We start from the raw sequence: 19628 nt of genomic DNA, 5'->3' as shown, positions 1-19628 counted from the left end.
AGGAGGAACGCAGAGCGAATGAATGAACGCCCGCCCGCCCGCGCGCTCCGCCCCCGGACCCGCCGGGCAGTGCGTCCCGGGGGCTCCGGACACCGCGGCTCCCGCAAGGCCACCGGAGCCGCCCCGCACGCGGCCCGCCCACTACGCTCCTGGGGTCCGAGCCCCGCCCCGCCCCCGCGCCGGCCCCGCCCCGCCCTCCGCCCGCGCCCCCTCCCCGCGCCAGCCCCGCCGCGCGCGGCATTGTGGGAGTTGTGGTCCGCGCGGCCTCGCGGAGCGCAGCGCGGCGTCGGCACCGGTGGGGGCACCGGCTCGGCTCCCGCTCGGGCTCCCGCTCGGGCTCCCGCGGCGTGGGCCGGGCGGTGGCCCCGCGGCGCGGGCAGGGGGCGTCTGCGCGTCCGCGCCCTCGGGCGGCGGCGTCGGCCCGGCCCCAGCGTCCGTCCCCGCCGCCCGCGCGCCCGGGCGCAGGTAAGCGGCGTCTCCAGGGGGCTGCGGGGGGTGGCGGGGGAGACGGCGCGGCCGAGCGGCTACCCCCCCCCCCGGGAGAGGGGAAGGAGGCGGGGGCCGGACGGCTGCAGGCCCAAGCTCCCCACGCCTGGTGGCGGCGCGGCCGCTGGAGGATGCTCGGGGACGCCGGCTCAAGCCCGCGCCCCGCATCTCGGCCGGGCCAAGGGGCCCCGCCGCCCGGTGCTCGCTACGTGCAGAGCGCCGCCGCCGGGGCTGTGTTGGCGGCGGGCTGTGATCACCACTTAGCACCCTCCTCGTAGCCCCTTCCCCATCGCGGCGCCCCCACCCTCTTCGTGACCCTCCTCCCCGCTCCTTTTCCTTGCCTGCTCTCCCCCTCCCCCCAGCCCTGAGCGTTACCCACTTCCCATATTTCCCGAGGTGACCCTCCTCCCCCGTCCCATGAGCTATCACCATAAGCCACCTTCCCTAATCTTTAGCTGATTGCCCACTTTTCCCGTCAATGTTCACCTTTCCGTGGTCCCATCCCCCTCCTCCCCTGACCTCCTGGTGGTCACCATCTGTGTTAACCCGTCTGCTGCCCCACCACTTTCGGCATCTCCGGAGTGGGTGGATGCTGAAAAAGCTGGCCCAGAAAGTGAGGAGGGGTGGTCTCCAGTTTCCCATGGGAGGCGGGCTGGTCCTAGGGCAGTTCACTGGGTCCTGGGTGGAGAGGGTGACCTGCATCACACACCTTGTCCTGCTCTGCCCTGTTCCTAGGGAGGACTTCTAGGGCGGCCTGGCCACACCCTGAGAGTGATCAGAAGCTCTTTAGCACTGGTCAGCCTCTTGGATTGTAAGGTGAATGGCATTAGCCGGGTTAGAGCTGAGTGTGTTCCCCAGATATTCATCGTATCCAAAGTTATATTTCACTGGACTTGCTCACCAATTGGCCACGCATATGGACCCTATTCCCCAGAGCTGACTGACCTTTAGGATCTGAGTTATTAAAGGGCAGAACTGCAGTGACAGGTCCCTGTCCCTAAGGAGGACAGACATGAAATAGATGCAAATGATCAGATGTGTGAAGGAAACTGGAGGTTCCTGCGGTCCCTGAGCCAGGAACTGGGGAGGGGGAGAGAATCCATCCCCTTACCACTGGAGCGTTGGTGGTTGTCCCTGGGTGCTGTGAGGGTCAAATGTTGGAACCAGTACTTAATAAGCTGCCAGTCACCCTCCAACAAATGTATGGGTTTTTATAGTGTCACATTTCAGCCTTGAGCTCTTAAATCCACCTCTGGGCTCAGGGGTCTGCCCAGTGTATTTTGGCTAAAAGGAAGCGGCAGGTAAGAAAAGCCCTAACTTTGACTGTCAGTGCCCTTTATGGGAACAGGATCCAAAGCTGGGTTCAGGGCATCAGGATCTTTTGCTACCTTTTGTTTATAGCTCAGCCTAGAGAGTGCTCACAGCTGACGTTGCCTAGAACTAGAATGAGGCTTCCCCCAGGAGGGGGGTGAGCAGGTAGAGATCCCCTCATCATCCGCCCTTCCAGGTTTTCATTGTGCTTGAGTGAAGCGTTTAGCAGAGCTGATGGGGACTGACACTTAACAGGTGTTTGTTAAGTTATCACCATCTCACTTCTCATGGAAGAGAAACCTCTTCTCCTGAGAGACTGAGTTTAAAAGTTCCAATTAGAGGTTGAGCTCAGGGAGTAGGGGGAAAGGAATCCTTTTAGTAAAAGCGCTTGTTTATCACGCAGATGACAGTTTCACACTGATTTCAGGAATCCCGGGGTTCTGGTTGGGAGACAGGCTTACAAACAAAACACTAGAAAATCATCCCGAATTTTCTTTGCATTTTCTTTGCTTTCCCCTTTCGAGGGAATATGTGCCAATTATGGTATGGCTAGGAGAGAACCAGGAGCACAGAGGGGTCTGTTTCCATCCAGTGGGGCCCAGATCTGTGAAGAAATTGAGAATGTGTGAGAAAAAAAAAATTGAGCTGCTAGCCTCCCCACTTTTGTCTTTTTCCTAGAAACATAAAAACGGCCATAAATATTTAGCATGTGTGTTTTTGACTTGCTAAACATTATAGTCAAATGATTCTTAATTTGACCTAAGCTGGGAAGATGCAAGTAGGCAGTTAATGAGCACCTAAGGTTTCTCTTTCATTTTTAGCCTTGCAAGTCTGGGGACAAATAAAAGTCAGTTTAGATGCGTGGCAATGAGAGTGTCCAGAATTTGCCTTTAGGGTCCCTAGTCCTGAGATACCTGTCCCCAGTGCCCCGCCTTTGCTTTGCTGGCTGATCAACATGGGGTGCCACACATCTAAGCACATGTTAAATGTTCGCTGTGACATCCTAAGTGGTTTGCATCTGTCATCATGCCACATCCCGGGAGATGAGTATGACCACATCTTGGAGATGAAGGAACTGAGACGGAGGGGAAGTGTCCTGCCCACGGTCCAGCCCTCCTCCAGTTTGGGTTCTTGGCCTCTCTGCCACCTCCCAAGAATTTTCTGGCCAAATGTAGTCCCCAGAGAAAGGAGAGGGGACAGCTTTCCCGGTTTTTCAGTTGCCTTCTGTTCCCAAGAGAGAAGGTAGCACACAAAACGGTTTTTCTGAATTATTCGGCCCCTTGAGCTGAGGGAGTGTGTTAGGCTTGTGGGAGATTGTAGATCTGGCTGTTCTCAGAAAAACCAGGCTGGACAAAGGGTCTCAGCTGGGAAACACAGCTAGGGTTTTGTAGACACGGGCAACATGGCTACCGGGCTCTGATCATACTTTTAGGTTATTAGGGTAACCAGGGTGCCAGACACTGGCCTAAACCATTGGCAGGAGACTTGGCACAGCGTTCCTGTCTGTTCTGGAGACAAGACACCTGAGTGGGCTTCTGTTTCCATTCTCCCCCATCACTTCTTCTCCTAACCTGTGGGTGAGACCAGTGAGTAGTCTCCCGAGAGGATAGACAGAAAATGCCCTGGGTCTGCCATGGGGGCAACCCCCAAGAGCCCACCTCCCCTTCCAGCTTGAGTTAAACCCAGCCTGTGTCAGCAGGGCAAGAGAGATTAAGTAAGAATGATGAAGCGAAGTGAAAGAGAAAGTAAAATGGGGAACGTTCAGTTTTATGGTTCCTTTGCCATTTTTTAGGAATCTTTTATTTATTTTAAGTCATCTGTATGCCCAACCTGGGGCTCGAGCTCTTGACCCCGAGATTGAGAGTCGCTCACCCCACTGACTAAGCCAGCCACATGCCCCTTCTCTGCCATTTTTAAGATGTTTTTGAATCCATAGCTCTCTGTAAAGGTTCAGAGACTTAAGGAGAACAAGTAGTTATGAAATGCCTACTAATGATAGTTATCACCCCTGCAGTCAGCTGGGGTGTGTGTCCCTGCCCTGGCCGCCTGAACTTGGGTGAGGTATAGGACCTCTCAGGGTCTCGGTTTCCGCACCTGTAAAATGGGGCTGATCGCACTCCTTAAGGGTGACACAGAATAGGTGGGGCTTATGTAATTGTCAGTACTGAATGCAAATTACTCACCACTGGCCTTTTGGGAAACTGGGGTGGGGGGTGTGTGGTAAAATGGGGAGAGAACACCCAAGATTGAGAAGTGTGTCCCCTACCCACAAGGACCTTCCAGAAGGATCTGGGATTTTACATTTCAGTTGAGGATCTTTCCAGGTATAAAAATTTATGCTGGTTTACCTTTCTTTTCTCATCTCAGGTTTGAAAATTATTTCACGGTGACCGACCCCACTTGCTAGTGTGACAGAAAGCAGCTCCTTCTGCCCAACCTACAGTGACTTTTTTGCCAGGAGCGGGGTGGTGAGCCCAGATGTGGGTCAATGCCACCCTTGGCGGGATCCGAAGAACAGTGGCAGTCATGCCTCTTCCGGCCCCAGCCACCCCTTCCCCCCTACGCTAAGCTGCATGGTGTGGGTGCCCTTGGGATCCCCAAGGACTGACTGTCTGACCTTGCTTCACCCCCCGCCCAACGCCAACTCCCCCAAGATGTCGCTCGAGTGGCTGGTGGCCTGGAGCTGGTCGCTGGACGGCCTGCGGGACTGCATCGCCACGGGCATCCAGTCGGTGCGGGACTGCGACACTACCGCTGTGGTCACCGTGGCCTGCCTGCTGGTCCTGTTCGTGTGGTACTGTTACCACGTGGGCCGTGAGCAGCCCCGGCCCTACGCGTCTGTCAACTCCCTGATGCAGGGCGCAGACACCAACGGGCTGCAGAACGGGTACGTGTACTGCCAGTCTCCCGAGTGCGTGCGCTGTGCCCACAACGAGGGCCTCAACCAGAAGCTCTACCACAACCTGCAGGAGTACGCCAAGCGGTACTCCTGGTCCGGCATGGGCCGCATCCACAAGGGCATCCGCGAGCAGGGCCGCTACCTCAACAGCCGGCCCTCCATCCAGAAGCCCGAGGTCTTCTTCCTGCCCGACCTCCCCAGCACACCCTACTTCTCTCGGGACGCACAGAAGCACGACGTGGAGCTGCTGGAACGGAACTTCCAGACCATTCTGTGCGAGTTTGAGACCCTCTACAAAGCTTTCTCAAACTGCAGCCTCCCGCAAGGATGGAAAATGAATAGCACCCCAAGCGGGGAGTGGGTCACCTTTTACTTGGTCAATCAGGGGGTTTGCGTTCCCAGAAACTGCAGGAAGTGCCCACGGACGTACCGCTTGCTCGGAAGCCTTCGGACCTGTATTGGGAACAATGTTTTTGGGAATGCGTGCATCTCCGTGCTGAGCCCAGGGACTGTGATAACGGAGCACTATGGCCCCACCAACATCCGCATCCGGTGCCACTTAGGTATGTCGCGGGGTCGGGGTTTCAGTGCACAGCCTGCCAGACACGGCCGCCCCGGCAGCCAGAATCGTGCCCGCTCACTCGCTGCCCTGTACTTCTGTCAAAGATTGATGAATTGCGTGCAAACAGTTTTGACCGCAGGGATTGAGTCAAAAAAGGAACTTGTGAGCAGTATGATCTGACAGAAGGTCTGTCCAGGGGATCTTTCTGCGATGATGGAAATGGTCTCCATCCGCACTGTCCAAGTACGGTAGCCTCTAGCAACGGGTGACTATTGAGTGCTTGAAATGGGGCTGGTACCGGCAAAACATGGAATTCTTAACTTCATCTGAATTAAAGAGGCACCTGTGGCTAGCGGATACTGTATTGGGCAGTGTAGCTCAAGAGTCAGAGGCTATTACAGCGATCACAGGTTCATACCGACATCGGGCGGCTGTAAAACATGCCCCAGTTCCTTCTGAATCAAGGGTGAAGTCATGCTGGGTGTTAACGCTGAGTTTATTCAGATTCTAGGGCAGTTGGTAACGTGCGCGGCAGTGGTTTTGAGAACGGATCGGAGTCAGCTCGGCGGTGCTTGCATCCTGGCCCCACCGCCTGCTGGCCTTGTTACTTGGGGCAAGTCACTTTTCCTCCCTGGACCTCCGTGCCCCCATTTAGAAGGGAGAGGTTAAAAAGCTCACTTCCCGTGGAGTTACTTGGAGGGTCTGATGAGAGGACGTGTGTTGTGAAGCACTGACTCACACAGAGCCGGACGTGGAGTACTCACCCTTTAGTTCAGCTTCACCACAACTCAGTACACAGGGACGTTTGTTCCCCAGAATGCCTTGTTCCTGGTGAGTCATGATAATGGGTTGGCACCCCCAGTTAGCATCCCCGACTGGGGGGAGGGGGTGGGGAGGGCGTTCCCAGAGCCCGGGCAAGGTCGGCTTCAGGATGTTGGCAGCGTTGGCTGCCTTGGCTTCAGAACAGAAGAAGAAAAAGCCCATGCAGAGGAGCCCGGGTCTAGGCTGGAGCCAGGGGCTCATGAGTGTTCTGTAGGGGAATCTCAGCGCAGCCTGGGGGGACCTGAGCTGGATGCCCCGGGCCTTGCAGCCCCGCTTCCCCTGGAGCCCTCTGCTTCCCCTGCCCCATGTAGGGATGCTGAGCAAGACAAGACGTGGACAGAGGGCTTCACTGTTTTAAAAAACAACTAGATTCGAGTAGTTGACACCTTGTGTGTTTCAAGAGCAGGACAGGGGAGAGGCGGCAGGGGAGGCAGCCTGCCTCTGTGGTCAGCCCTGGGACTCTGGGCAAGTAACGGAGTCTCTCTGTGCCTCAGTTTCCTCATCTGTAAAATGGGGAGGTAGCCCGCACCTCAGGATCGCTGACAGGGTTAAATAAAGTGGTATCTTCTGTGGTTACTTGGCATACAGTGGTGGTAACTAGTAGCTTCTGTGATGAAACCCATGCTGGACCGTCTAAGAAAGGATCCCTAAGACCTGGGCCCTCAGGAAATAGTAGGAAACGATCGGACTTCGGAAGCAAGCGCCCCCGGACTCAGCTCTGTCGGCCCCATCTGCCGAGTGATCTTGGCTGGGACCCCAAAACTCTGGGCCTCTAGCATGGGGTAACAGCATGTGCCCAGGGGCTCTCTGGAGGATATGAAGTAGTACATGAAGAGTACGGGCAGGTACAGGGCAGTCAGGCACAGGGCACTCCGATTAATCAAGGGGGTGAGGTGGCCATCTGAGCAATCTCAGTGAGGTCGCTGTGCAGGGCCCCAGGGTCCACTCAGATCTGAGCGTGCAGGGCTGCAGGCGGGCCGCCGGGGCCGCCAGGGTGGAGCGGAGGAGCCTTCCCCCCAAGCCCCAGACGTGACTGGCTGCCAAGCCCAGGGTGGGAGCAAGCCGCCGGGGGGAGCCCGCCATGCCCGGCTTTGGGATTGAGGCTGTGGGCCATGGGGAGCGGTGCTGTGCTTTCTTCAAAGGTTTTCTTTGGATGTTTTTCAAAAGCTTCAGAGTGACCTGGAGGGAAGGGCATCTGCGGACTGAGGTAGAATTCCAGGCAGGTGTGTTGAGTAGCAAGGCGGGGGGGTAGGGGTCAGGTGGTGCAGAAGACCTAGGCTTTGCGTCCTGGGCACGAATGCCTGTCGCGCATTTGAGCGTAAACCATGCCCCCACCGGCCCTCGGTATGACCTGTCATTGCCTTCTCCGCCCAGCTAGTTCTTGCCACCAGAAAAACTGGGCCGTGTCATGTTCTCTTGGAAGGAGTCCTGTTGGACTGTGGCCGCTTCCCCGTGGCCGGGGCAAGTGCCCTGGTTGGGTTTGCTCAGCGTTTCTTTCTTTCCACTGTCATGCGCACGTACATGTCCACCCCGGAATGAAACAAAGGTGGGTTCGACCCCCGTGACCTTGGGTGTTGCCAGAGAGGAAGTGAGCCTGGTATGTCCCTGGCAGCCACGCCTGGGCCAGTCTACCTGGCCGGAGTGCAGGAGGCACCCGCAGTTCCTGAGCCGTGCTCTTGAATTGCCAACCTTTGTCCCCTTTTGCTGCCTTCCATCTGAGCTGTGACTCATGGAGCTGTCCCCCCAGACACCTGAAACCCCAGCCCCCCAGTCCATTCATTGGTGGTCCAGGGACCACTCTGAGCCACCTCTAGAGGTGGCGTCACTCGGTCTGGACCCCACGTAGCGCCGTGGGACAGCTCTGGCCACAGGGCTGGGACATCCCGACCGCACGGCCACAGACCTCCAGTAAGCGACCTCCGACGCTCACGAGGCAGATTGACTGGGGAGGCAGATGTCCTTCCACATGGCCAACCCTCAGGAAAGGGTAGATGAAAATGCATGAGCATATTCAGCAAATTCTTGCTCAAGAAGCACAGACTCGCCTTGCCTTTCATGTGCATGGTGTTGGGTTTCTGGGCCGCCTAGCTGCGTGGGACTGGCGGAGCCACTTGTGTCCACCTTGCCCACCCGTGTGCCAGCCTCCGGCCTCCCGAGGTGGGGGCCAGTGGCGCACGGAGCCCTTTCTGCACCCTTGGCCTGCCTCGTTGGTTGGTTGGTGGGGACAAACAGCAAGCCCTCAGCCAGAGGACATGGGGCCTATCTCCATCCCCAAGAGCCACCCGAATGCTCTCTCTGGGAGAGTATTGATCATCTCTGCCGACTAAGCTGGTGTGCGGGCAGTAGGCAGGGATGGGGGGGCCGCTGGAAGGCTGGGGCATGAGGAAGGGGAAGGCAGAAGAAAGTAAGCAGGGAGCTGTCAAGCCAGCAGACCAGACCATTTTTCTGTTGTGCTGTGGTGCACGTGATGAATCATTTAGTGGCCCAGAGAAAGGAGAGCTGCTTTCTGGAGCCCTGGGGTGGAGGGTCCCCGCAGAGAGCCACCGAGTCCTAACGGACTCATCCACCCGAACTGGTCAGTGAGGGCTCTCTCCCCGTCCCTCCGGGCCCATCGCAGCCCTAACCCCACCCCCCTCCCCAGCTCTTTGTTACCCATAGCGGGAGATGGGAGATCGTGGTTCCAGAGTCAGAATGCTCCTTCTCGCCTGATTCAGTGAGATGTCCTAGTCAGAGTGGAAACCTTAACTACAAGAATGGACAATCACTTTCGTGCCACGACTACTGTCATACTGTCCAGTGTCACTAGAGTCCATTCTGTGGAGCCGGCTGGATTTGGATTCAGACCTCAGGTCCCCACCAGGACTGAATAGCAGACTTCGGGCAGGTCATGTCACTTCTCTGAATCTCAGCCACTCCATCTGGAGAGGGGGTGAAGGGAGGTCTGAAAAGGGCCGATTTAGCCCAAATCTGCACTCAGGCAGTCTGTATGCTCTTGGTGGCAAGGACAGTGGTCACGTAGCCCCGAAGGTGGGTTCCCCTTTACAGGCTCCAAGGGGTGAAGTGACTTGCCCTGAGTCCCGTGGCACCCCAAGTCCCCTGTCCTTGCCACTCTTCCGTGTGAGTTCCTCCTGCACACGTGCTTCCGGGAGCTGTCCATTTCTAGTTCAAGGACCGCGTGAAAATGCTCTGTTCGCGAGAACTCTGTTTCATATTCGTCCTAAGGAGTCAGTTGGAGGGGGGGCAGTGCCGGCTGGTCCTGCGTCATGGTTGTGCCCGTAGTTCCCGAAGATGGGCAAGACCACCACGATTCCACCCCCTCTGCCAGGGCCCCGCTTCCTCCCGTTGCATCCTTCCTGAGAACCGTGGGGCCCACCCAACCCCCTGGGAATCTGTTCGACGGCTGTGGTGGTGCCTCCATTTACAGATGTCCAGGCAGTGACAGGGGCCGGGTGTTCCCTCAGATCCTGGGGTGGGAGACAGGGATGTGAGAGTGGACACACAGCAGCATTTCAGCCAGGCCCGCTTTCTGCGGTTATGTGCCCAAACTTGGCACCTTATGGGCTCGCCGTTGTGAGCAGATGGCTCCTTATGAAGGTGTGGGCCTCTTTCCCCGTGGAGCTCAGGCATGGCCTTAGGGGTGACCTGCAGTGTCTCAGAGGGCGGCCAGAGGAGCTTAGACTAAGAACATGCCATCCTCAGGCCCCAACATGGATTTAAAGCTTGGAACCCAAAGAGGAGGGCACGGTTTCATCTCAACCAAAACAGCCCTGGAGACGGGACTGTAATAGTTTATTGGGCCAGGCGGGTTATGAACCTGGCCTTCCTCGATTAACACGGGCGGTCCACAGATGGGCTTCAGGAGTCTCAGAAGTGCAGTGCAAGCCTTCACTGAGCAGCCGGTGACCCAGAACAGATTAAGCCAATGGAAAAATGCATTTTCCCCCGGAGCTCAGTATGGTCAGCCTGTGTTTGCTCTGTCGAAGCACCCCCACCCCACCCCAAACGGGGCTCCGAGGGGTGAGGCAGAAGGTCGGGCCCTTCAGAAATTGAGAATTCACACCAAAACAGGCCATCCCCCATGCCACCTGCCTTCATTCTCTTTGCTTTTCCCCCCAAAGGTCTCAAAACTCCAAGTGGCTGTGAGCTGGTGGTGGGGGGAGAGCCCCAGTGTTGGGCAGAAGGACGCTGCCTCCTCTTTGACGACTCTTTCCTGCACACTGCATTCCACGAAGGTGAGTGGCTGCCTTTTTGTTTTGTTTTGTTTTTAAGTTATAGACTTTATTTTTTAGTTAGGTTTCCAGAAAAATTGAGCAGAAAGTGTATACCACCCCCCCGCCCCCGACACACACACAATTTCCCCTTTTGTTACCATCTTACTTTAGTGTGGTGCATTTGTTATAAGTGAAGAGCCAATATTGACACATTATTAATTCAACTCTGTAGTCTCTGTCAGGGTTCACTCTTGGCACTGTATGTTCTGTGGGTTTTGACAAATGTATAGTGATGCGGATCCACCCTGACAAGACCATACGGAATAGCTCCACTGCCCTAAAAATCCTCTGTGCTCTGCCCACCACTTACTCACCCTGCCTCCTCCTGCCCCTCTCCTTTCATACGTTCCGATCCATACCAGGGGACAGGATGGGTCCCTGCCCCGAAAGCTAACTGTGGGGGCCAGCGCTGCGTGGGTCCTGGCTCCAGGCCGGTTCCAACCTCTCCTCTCTCGCGCCCCCCTCCCCCCGCCCCAGGTTCAGCGGAGGATGGACCACGGGTGGTTTTTATGGTGGATTTGTGGCATCCCAATGTGGCAGCAGCCGAACGGCAGGCCCTGGATTTCATCTTTGCTCCAGGACGATGAGAACATTTCCGATGCTGGAGTCGGCGACAGTGGCCGCGGGTCAGCCTGGGCAGACTGGGGTACAGTCCAGCCCCCACCCGTGCTGTGATTCCATGCTCCAAAACCTGCCTCACCAGAAAGTTCTTATTTGGGATTTTGAGGTCACGTGGGGTCCCTCTTTCCTTTGGTTATTGTAAATGGGAAATTTTCAGCTTGTATCTCCTTAGATTTTTCTTTTTTTCCCTTCTAGTCATTTGCTTCTGCGATTCCTTTCTGCTTAATAGCGTGTTACTTTGCTTTGTGACCGGGGGCTCAGTGCCCTTGGTGTGACTGTCGTCTGTGCCATGTTGCATACCTGGTTTTTTCAGTGCTCTGGAATAGGGTAACCAAGCGGTTATCTGTTTGAATGTAATCACGTAAAAATTCCTTGTGGTCATCTTAAAAGAAAAACACGCGAAACAAAACAAAAAACTGCAAACCAGAGAGCTAGAGACCTTGGCCTCTGTGGCTGTCACGGTCACACAGGGGACCCATCAGTCAGCCCGGGGCAGGGGGAGAGTCTGCAGTCCCCACACCCGGCTGGCTTCACAGGCAGGGTGGACCTAGTCAGGGGCAGTGCGCACGGCTGGGCCTGAGCGGACTTGTCACCATCGCTCACCTCACTCCCAAACCCCATCAGGTCCCTGAAGGCGGGGAGCATCTGGCTGGCTCCTCTGTAAACACGGCTTTCCTTCCAAGCCCGAGGCTGGTGTCCTCGAGAGCCAAGTCGGGGCTCCCACGGATCAGCTGCCGAACGTGTGATCCAGTCACCTCACTGCCGACAGAAGCCCTACTGCCAAACTGGGCCAGGAAGATTCCCCATGCAGCTGCTTCCGAGTCCACGGCGATGAGCGTTCAGACCAGCAGGCTGGCTGGTCCGAGCTGTGGTGCGGTGAGACCGCGCGCTCAGCCGGTGACATTCCAGCATCGCCTTCCTCTGGCAAGACTGGAATCGTCAATCTGACCAAAAAAGTGTCTGTTTTGCTTTGGAGTTCTGTTGCCTCTGATTTTCCATTTATTTGTCTGTACATAAATGTTCAAGTGCTGGACTCCGAGACAGTGGAGGTGTTGGCCCCGTGTCTTTGTCATTGCGCAGGGGTGCACGCCAGGTGACGGCGACCTAAGCCAGGGGTGTGAGTGAGGCCTTTGGGAAGACCTACAAACCCAAAAGACCCACAGCGGCGGAGCTGGCTTTCTGGTTTCCTGGGGAGGACGTGGCCAGCTGGAGGCACAAATTCTGGAAACATTCTCCTGTGAGCTGAGGTGTGCAAGAGTAGCTTCCAGCCGTCCTAGAGATGCCTTTTCTGAATCGTATTATGGGCAGTGTCCAATTTGTAAAGCCACGGAGCTGCGTGGGATGTACAGCTGGTCACACATACAGGTCCGGAGTTCCGTCGGAGTGGCCGGGAGGAGCGGCCGTCAGAAGTGACCATGACCCGAGAGGCCCTATTACTGGCCAGTGAGCAAAGAAAACCTGTCTCCATTTGGGTAAAATCTCTGCACCGATCTTTCTCCGTGAGCAGAATGCAGGACAGGGCAGCAGTTTCCAACACACCTGAAATCTTTTTACTCATTAAGTATCTTGTCAAAGAATCACCGAGGTGCATGATTTCTATACATACTGACTGCTCGCCGTTTACAAAGCCCACAGCCCACACGGGTACCCGGCTACCTGAGCTCATGTGCCGTGCTTGGGGGAACAGGAGATTAAATAAAGGACCTTGCTGAAAACCAGAGTGAACTGCACTAGTGGTCTCTTGGGGAAGAGGGGGCACCTGGCCGGAGCCGCTGGAAGTTTTGATCGTGTCGCAGAGATGGGCGGGGCCCTACAAGCGCTGGTGTATATGGTGAGTGAGGCAAAAACGCGGTTCTCAGATAACTGGTGTGGGCTAACAGGAGCAGATCTATGGAACGTTAAGGAACTCTTAAGTGGCACACGGGGCAGAGAGCGAGGACCGTGGCTGCGGGAAAGCTGGGGGGGACTCGGGACTCCGTGCCAGGAGCTGGCTCCCACACAACCTTGGGCAAGTCACGGAGCTTCTGGGAGACTCTCTGGGCCCCACTGCAGAGATGGTGCCTGGTACATACAGCAGCAGCGAGGGTCCCCTTTCCCCTGTAGTGGTTCTGAGCAGGTGAGGAGGCAGAGCGGGAAGGAGGAGGTGGGTCAGCCAATGTGATCAGTGGTGGAGGTGGCCAGGGGAGCTGGCGGCTCCTTCCACTGCCTCACTACAGGGGAAGAAGCAGGTGCCTCAGTAGGTACGTTTTGAAATTTTCCCTTTTAAAGAGAGGTAGGTGACATGGGTGGCCTGGAGACCCAGGAGCAGCCGGGCTGCCTGGTGTTTTCCCAGCAAGCCCGCTTCCAGCCGCAGTCCTGGCTGGGCTCCCTCAGCAAGCGGAAGGGAGGAGCACCACTTGCCCAGGGCTGAGATGGTTCTCGCTGTCCTAAAGTGTGCATTGCCAACTAGGCAATTGCTAAAATAATTTACACGCTACAGCTAAGGATGCTCAAGGTGAGAAAGGGGAGCCAGTGTGCCCGCCCCACTTCAGATGAGAAGCCTGCTTCCATTCTGACACAGCCTGCACCATCTTCAAGCCCAGACTGCACAAGGTCACGTACCAGGGCCCCCAGGCACCTGCTCACTATCCCCCTGCATTCGCCCAGATTGGGTTCTGGGTTACGCTTGTAATGTTGAATGGCCTATAGCATATAGCCAGGGAGGGGAAAGGAGACCTAATCCACCAGTTCTAGACTTTGCACAATACAGTCACCTGGGGTGTTCTGAGAAATACTGATGCCCACACCCCGCCCTCCCCCAAAGCATTGCATTTCTTTGTTCAGGGGGTGGGGCCCGGATCTCCGTATTTGTTTTAACTCATTTCCTGCCCTGATTCTAATGTGTAGCTGGGGACAAGAGTCACTGCCCACTCGAGTGACAAGGCCTTTGAAAGCACCCAGCTCCAAGTTAAAGTATGGGCTGTGTTCCCGTGTGACACCCAGGCCACCTAACCTGGGTCTCTAGTGGATGGCCGCTATTTGTAACACTCTCCTCCAAAAGTACCCTGTTGAGCCTCTTGCAAGATGCAGCATCCCTATTCTTAGTTCTTGGGTTTCTAGGATCTGACCAGCCGCAGCAGCTGGGCTGGGCTCACCATCCAGACCCAACCAATCAGAGCCTTCCAAACTCTTGGCACTCAGGGATTGGGTCAGGGCTGGGCTGGGTTCACCATCCAGAGCTGACCAATCACAGCCTTCCCAACTCCTGGACATCAGGGATTGGGTCAGAGCTGGGCTGGGTTCACCATCCAGAGCTGACCAATCACAGCCTTCCCAACTCCTGGACATCAGGGATTGGGTCAGGGCCGGGTTCACCATCCAGACCCGACCAATCAGAGCCTTCCAAACTCTTGGCACTCAGGAATTGGGTCAGGGTTGGGCTGGTCTCACCATCCAGACCCGACCAATCACAGCCTTCCCAACTCCTGGACATCAGGGATTGGGTCAGAGCTGGGCTGGGTTCACCATCCGGACCTGACCAATCAGAGCCTTCCAAACTCCTAGCACTCAGGGATTGGGTCAGGGCTGTGGACATGATCCATTCTTTGGCAAAGATCAGTGAGAAATGAAAGCCGCTTTTCATGTAGAATAGGTGGGGTTCTAGTGTAAAGAAAATCTGAGAGTGAAACCTACAGACGGAAGTGTGGAGGTCACAAGAGTCCCGAATCTAGCTTTGCCTGGAACCAGCGCTACCACCAGACTTGCCAGTTCCACGAGCCAATAAACTCCCTTTTTTATTCTGAAGCCAAATTTGAGTTGCGGTTGCTATCCCTCGCACCAAAAAGTCCTGACCCACTCTGTGAGGTTCATCTATAAAATGGGCGTAATGCCTACCTTCACAGGTGTAAAATGAGGTTCGAGTAAGATAAGAGTATGTCGCATTCTGGGTGGATAGGAAGTGCTCCGTACACATTTTTTCAATGTAAATAATCAAAGGCTCAGTATAAAATGCAGTTTGTGAGGACCATCGGGCCCTGCTGCCAGCAACCTCCCCCTGAGATTTACCTCCGTGCTAAGTCTTGTTAACCAGATGTAAACACAGGCAACAGGACAGAATAAGGCCATACATTTTCGGGCTGCTGACAGATGGCAGTGGAAATGCTCAAGCAGATTGTAGCATTAGGTGGCAGGAGGCAACACACACAGAGATGGATTTACTTTCTGCCTCCTTCCCGGGCACACACGTCGTTGCTACCTTCTGATCACTACCCTTCCACACATTTCCCCACATCCGACGCACCAGCCACCCCGGACCCAAGGCGAGAGTGCTTTCTTCCTTGGGTACAGAGAGCTCCGTGCACTCTAGAAAATTCCTCTGCCTATATTAGTATCCCAGGAGCCCTTGGGGCCCACACTGGGGTAAGCAGAGATAGTGGTGTGCACATAATACAGAGGACGTCGGCTCAGGGCGGCAGGTGCCATGGACAAGGCCCTGTGGCCGGCTGGAGGCCGGGCTGGAGTAAGAGGCCAGGCACCAAGCACACGGTCTGGCAGCCTCTTGAACTCTGGTCACACGTTCAGGCCTCACCTCCATGGCTGGCACAGGGACCTCCAGGAGAGGCCATTTGTCCTCTTGGGACACTCGCCGAACCCCACGTTCTGGGGGCCCCCACAATATGCCAGGCCTTTACATAATTGCCTTTTCCTCTCCATGTCAAAGAAGACACAGGTTCCAAGAAGTCAAGTCCCCAGGCCCCGTTTCCACGGCGGTGAGTCAGAGAGGTGTGAGCCGAGCCCGGGGCCTACGTGCCTCCACTACCACAGGAGCCCCGGTGGGCTGGTCGGAGGGAAGACACACAGTGCCTTTTCATCCCTGCATGGGAGGTGGGGGCTGCTTGTCTCCCCCTCCCCCTGCCCAGGGGGCCTGGGATTTTATTCCCAGGAGAAAGACAGCTCATTTCAGGTGCGGACGTCGAAAGTAAACAGAGAGGAAATGTGCTTTTCCAGTCTCGAAGCCCTGAGAACGTTTACCTTAAGCTTCCCAGATTCAACAGACGCATTGAGAAAAGATCCAGACAATCTTCTTCCTCCTCAGCCCGGCTGCAAAGTGTCAATAGTACACCCTGCCCTCCCCAGTCTCCTCAGAAGGGCCCAGGGGTGGGGGGACAGGGACGTCCCCCTCCCGTTGCCCTGCTTCTCATCCATTCGGGAGCCAGTGACCTTTCTCATGAGAGTCCGATCCAGTCACTCCCCTGCTTCAAAGCTCCCCTTTGCCCCAGGATGAATTGCCAGCACCCCTGCAAGCATGCAGGGCTTTCTTGGTGGCGGTGGTAGGGCCCCACCTGTGCTCTTAGGGCCCCGCCAGGACACACACATTGCTTGCGAGGCGGGCGTGTTAGTCTCCCGTGGCTACTCTAATAAGCTGCCACAGACTTGGTGTGGTGGCTCGAAACGACAGAACTGCATTCTCTCACACTCTGGACGCCCAAGTCGAAAATCAGCTTCACTGGACCCCAACCCGTGCATCACCAGAGCGGCACTCCCTCCCGAGGCTCCAGGGTAGAATCCATCCCTCACCTCCTTAGGCATCTGGTGGCCCTGACTTGTGGCCCTGTCACTCATCTCTGCCTCCACGTCACCTCGTCTCAATGTGAATCATCTTCCTCTGCCTCTCTGATAAGCAGTCTTGTGATGGCACTGGGGTGATCCAGAATATTCTCTGCATCTCCAGATTCTTAATCACACCAGCAGGACCTTTAGCTTCTGAGGTAACACAGGTGCCCAGGATGAGGAGCGGTACCTTTGGGGGCCGCCACTCACACAGTGCAAAGCTCTGCGGGGGGGGGGGGGGGTGTTAAGAAAGTAGTATTGGTGGGGGTGTGAAGGGCACGTCAGCTGCTTCGGAAAGAACCACCGTGGGGTTAACACTCAAGAGAGATACTGGAGCAGGTGACGGCCGCCAGGCTCCACGTGCTACTGTGTCAAGGTGACAGCCAGTGAGCCCGGATGCTTCCCTCCAGTGGGGAGGCAGTTTGATGAGGCTCAACGGCCTCCCTAGGGACCAGAGGCCCTTTCCCAGCAGGAATCTGAACACCACTATTAATCACACCACAGGAACTTGATCCTGAAGGTTCACAAGTAGTCAACAATGCTGGGCAGTTAGCATGGACTGACCCCAAACAGACCGCTTCTCTTCCTCCCCACCCTGTGTTCCCTGCTCGCATGAGGCTGTTGGCCCCGGGGGACGGGGGCACTCTGGTGTCACCTGTAAAACCAAGGCAGGGCAGGTTCCGTCCTGCAAATGCCACCTCCCTGGGGGAGTACCACCCTGGGGGGGTACCACCCTGGGGGCACGGGGCCCACTCCAGCAGGAGGGCCCCCGCTCGGGGGAGCCTCAAATCTAGATGCTAATTTTGAGAGTATGGGCCTGGGACTGTCAGGAAATGATGTCCTCACAGCCACCAGAACCTCTGCAGTACTGAACAGGAAGACGGGGGGTTGAACGTTGCACTTCCAGCGGCCTCTGGGCCCCAGTCACAGTCAAGGCTGCCGCTGAGGTCGCAGAGCTGAGCTCCAATGCAGAAAGTAAACGGGACCAGAGAAGCAAAGGGAAGGGGGTGTGCCTGTGCATGTTTGCGGACTCCAGCTTTTCTGAATTAATCCGGGTGGATGAAACTCGGGAGGGGGGGTGTCCTTTTCCATGCACAAGGAATAGGACTTGTAAAGTCCCATCCTGGTGGAGAGCAGAAGAAGGTTCACGGCACAAATGACTGTATGAAGCTGTATTCTCTGGTCTGGTGCTGAGGGCACCAGAGGGCAAGTTGGAGCCAGAGGGCAATGTGTCAAAGCAGTCAGAGCTGAGAGCCCGGAGCGCTGGGCTGGGGTGATGGTAGGCTGTTCAAGGCTTCGGGAGCAGTGGAAATGCACACTAGGGGAGGCCACACTCTCCAGGCTGACCCCCAGCTCTTGCACATGCATCCTAGGACTGAGGAATGATCATCCAGAGGGACCTTCCCAGCTTTCCCCATGCTGCTGCCCATACCCCTCCTCCATCCGAGGAGTTTCCTAAAACTGCAGGGGAAAGCTTCACAGGGGCGCATGCACCTCCTCCACAGGCCTCCCAGAGAAGCAGGCCGGGATGGGGCCGGGAAGGCTGTGGGCTTGAGGCCATTTGGGTGGCCGTCCACTTTCAGAGGAGAGCAGCCTGCATGGAAGCATCTGGGAGGCTGGGGTAAGAAGAGGGGCCAGGGCAGGGCCCAGAGGAGAGGAAGGGGGGCCCAGCTGGCCATTAACATCAGGCTCTGGAAGCCACAGGAAGAAAGCTGAGGGAGCACTCACAATATCTTGTTGTCCAGGCTGGCTTTCCCCAGTGGGCAAGGGGGTAGCTAGATTCTGAGCCTGTAGCTTCATCCAGCATTTGGCTAAAGGGCCCCCTGTGCCAAAGCTGTAAGGAACCTAGTTTGGTGGATGGGATATTGGCATAAAAATGTCTTAATGAGTTCTCACTGTGTAACAAATGACCCCCAGACAGTGGCTCAGAACCACACGCATTTATTATGTCACACATTTTTGGAAGACTGGGAATTCGGAAGCACCTTAGCTTGACAGTCCTGGTTCAGTTTCTCATAAGGCTGCACTCATCTGAAGGCTCGACCGGGGCTGGAGCAAGAAGGCTCCCTCACATGGCTATGGGCAGGAGACCCTCACCACAAGGGCCTCTCCATGGGCTGCCTGAATGTCAGCTTCCCCCAAAGGAGGCGAACTGAGAGAGACGGAAGCCGCCACGTGTGGTGTAACCTGCTCTCAGAAGTCATACTGTTGTTTTTAGCACGTTCTATTTGTTAGAAACAAATCACTAAGTATAGCCCCCACTCAAGGGAGGAGGTAGGTCCCTAATTTGTAGTGAAGAATTTGTGGATGTATTTTGAAATGACCATTGCGTGTGGGTCTTCGCATTCCGCTCTGTTGATCTCATGCTCTCCAGTGATTAAGACTTAATTTGGGGGTGAGGTCTGAAGAGGAAGCATGTGGCTGCCTAGAGCATGGATTCTCAGAAACAAAGGCATTTTGTGTTAAGAGTGTTTTTAGGCTCAATGGCAGTTCCGAGAAAGTAGATGGGGAGAGAGGTTTCTGAAAGCAGACCCAGTAAGATGTCTGTAGATGGCATGACATCTAGGAAAGGGCCCAGTCACAGCCAAGCAATTTTCTCGTGAAACAGATCTGGTTTGAAAGAGTCCTTGAACTCAGGCAGTTAGCTGAGCTGGGAGCGGGCAGATGAAAATGGGTTCTGGGCTCCAAATTCTGTCCCCGTTTCAACACATGGCAGGTTGTAATGTCAGAGCTCAAATCTGGGGACTTCAGGATTCTGGAGCCCTGGTGAGCAAAAGGAAAAGTTTGGCTGCTTAAAAATAACCCCACAACAGAAAAGGGCCGTGTTACGTGTCAGTTGTGGGACGGTTCCTTGACCGGGTGGCACAGAGGCTGGTACTGAATTTTTTCTTGGAGAACTTAGAGCATTAAGACAGTATGCAAGTAACCTAGCTTAGGGTATGACCCTCCTCCATCTGGGAAGATGACCCTCTTAGGCCAGCCAGTGGTGGGAGGAACCCCAGGGAGGAAAGGGAACTGGGCCTGGTATGCTGGGCCAGCCATGCTGAAGGTGGATCGGTGGCTGCAG

General features: G+C 55.8%; 1 protein-coding gene across 1 annotated transcript; it reads left to right on the top strand.

Annotated features, from left to right (window-relative positions):
- Positions 1-402: 402 nt before the first annotated feature.
- On the top strand, positions 403-12677 carry ASPHD2 (aspartate beta-hydroxylase domain containing 2). The gene is made up of 4 exons (XM_028124682.2): positions 403-465; positions 4165-5259; positions 10199-10312; positions 10829-12677. The coding sequence occupies exons 2-4, from the start codon at positions 4371-4373 to the stop codon at positions 10936-10938; spliced, it is 1113 nt and encodes a 370-aa protein (XP_027980483.1). The 5' UTR covers positions 403-465; positions 4165-4370; the 3' UTR covers positions 10939-12677.
- Positions 12678-19628: the final 6951 nt, after the last annotated feature.

Source organism: Eumetopias jubatus, unplaced genomic scaffold (genome assembly GCF_037043125.1).
Source record: "Eumetopias jubatus isolate StellerSeaLion01/CBP00866 unplaced genomic scaffold, mEumJub1_p1.0 scaffold_16, whole genome shotgun sequence".
NCBI lineage: Eukaryota > Metazoa > Chordata > Mammalia > Carnivora > Otariidae > Eumetopias > Eumetopias jubatus.
The sequence above is the reverse complement of the archived record's forward strand: the minus strand, read 5'-3'. Positions and strand labels throughout refer to the sequence as shown.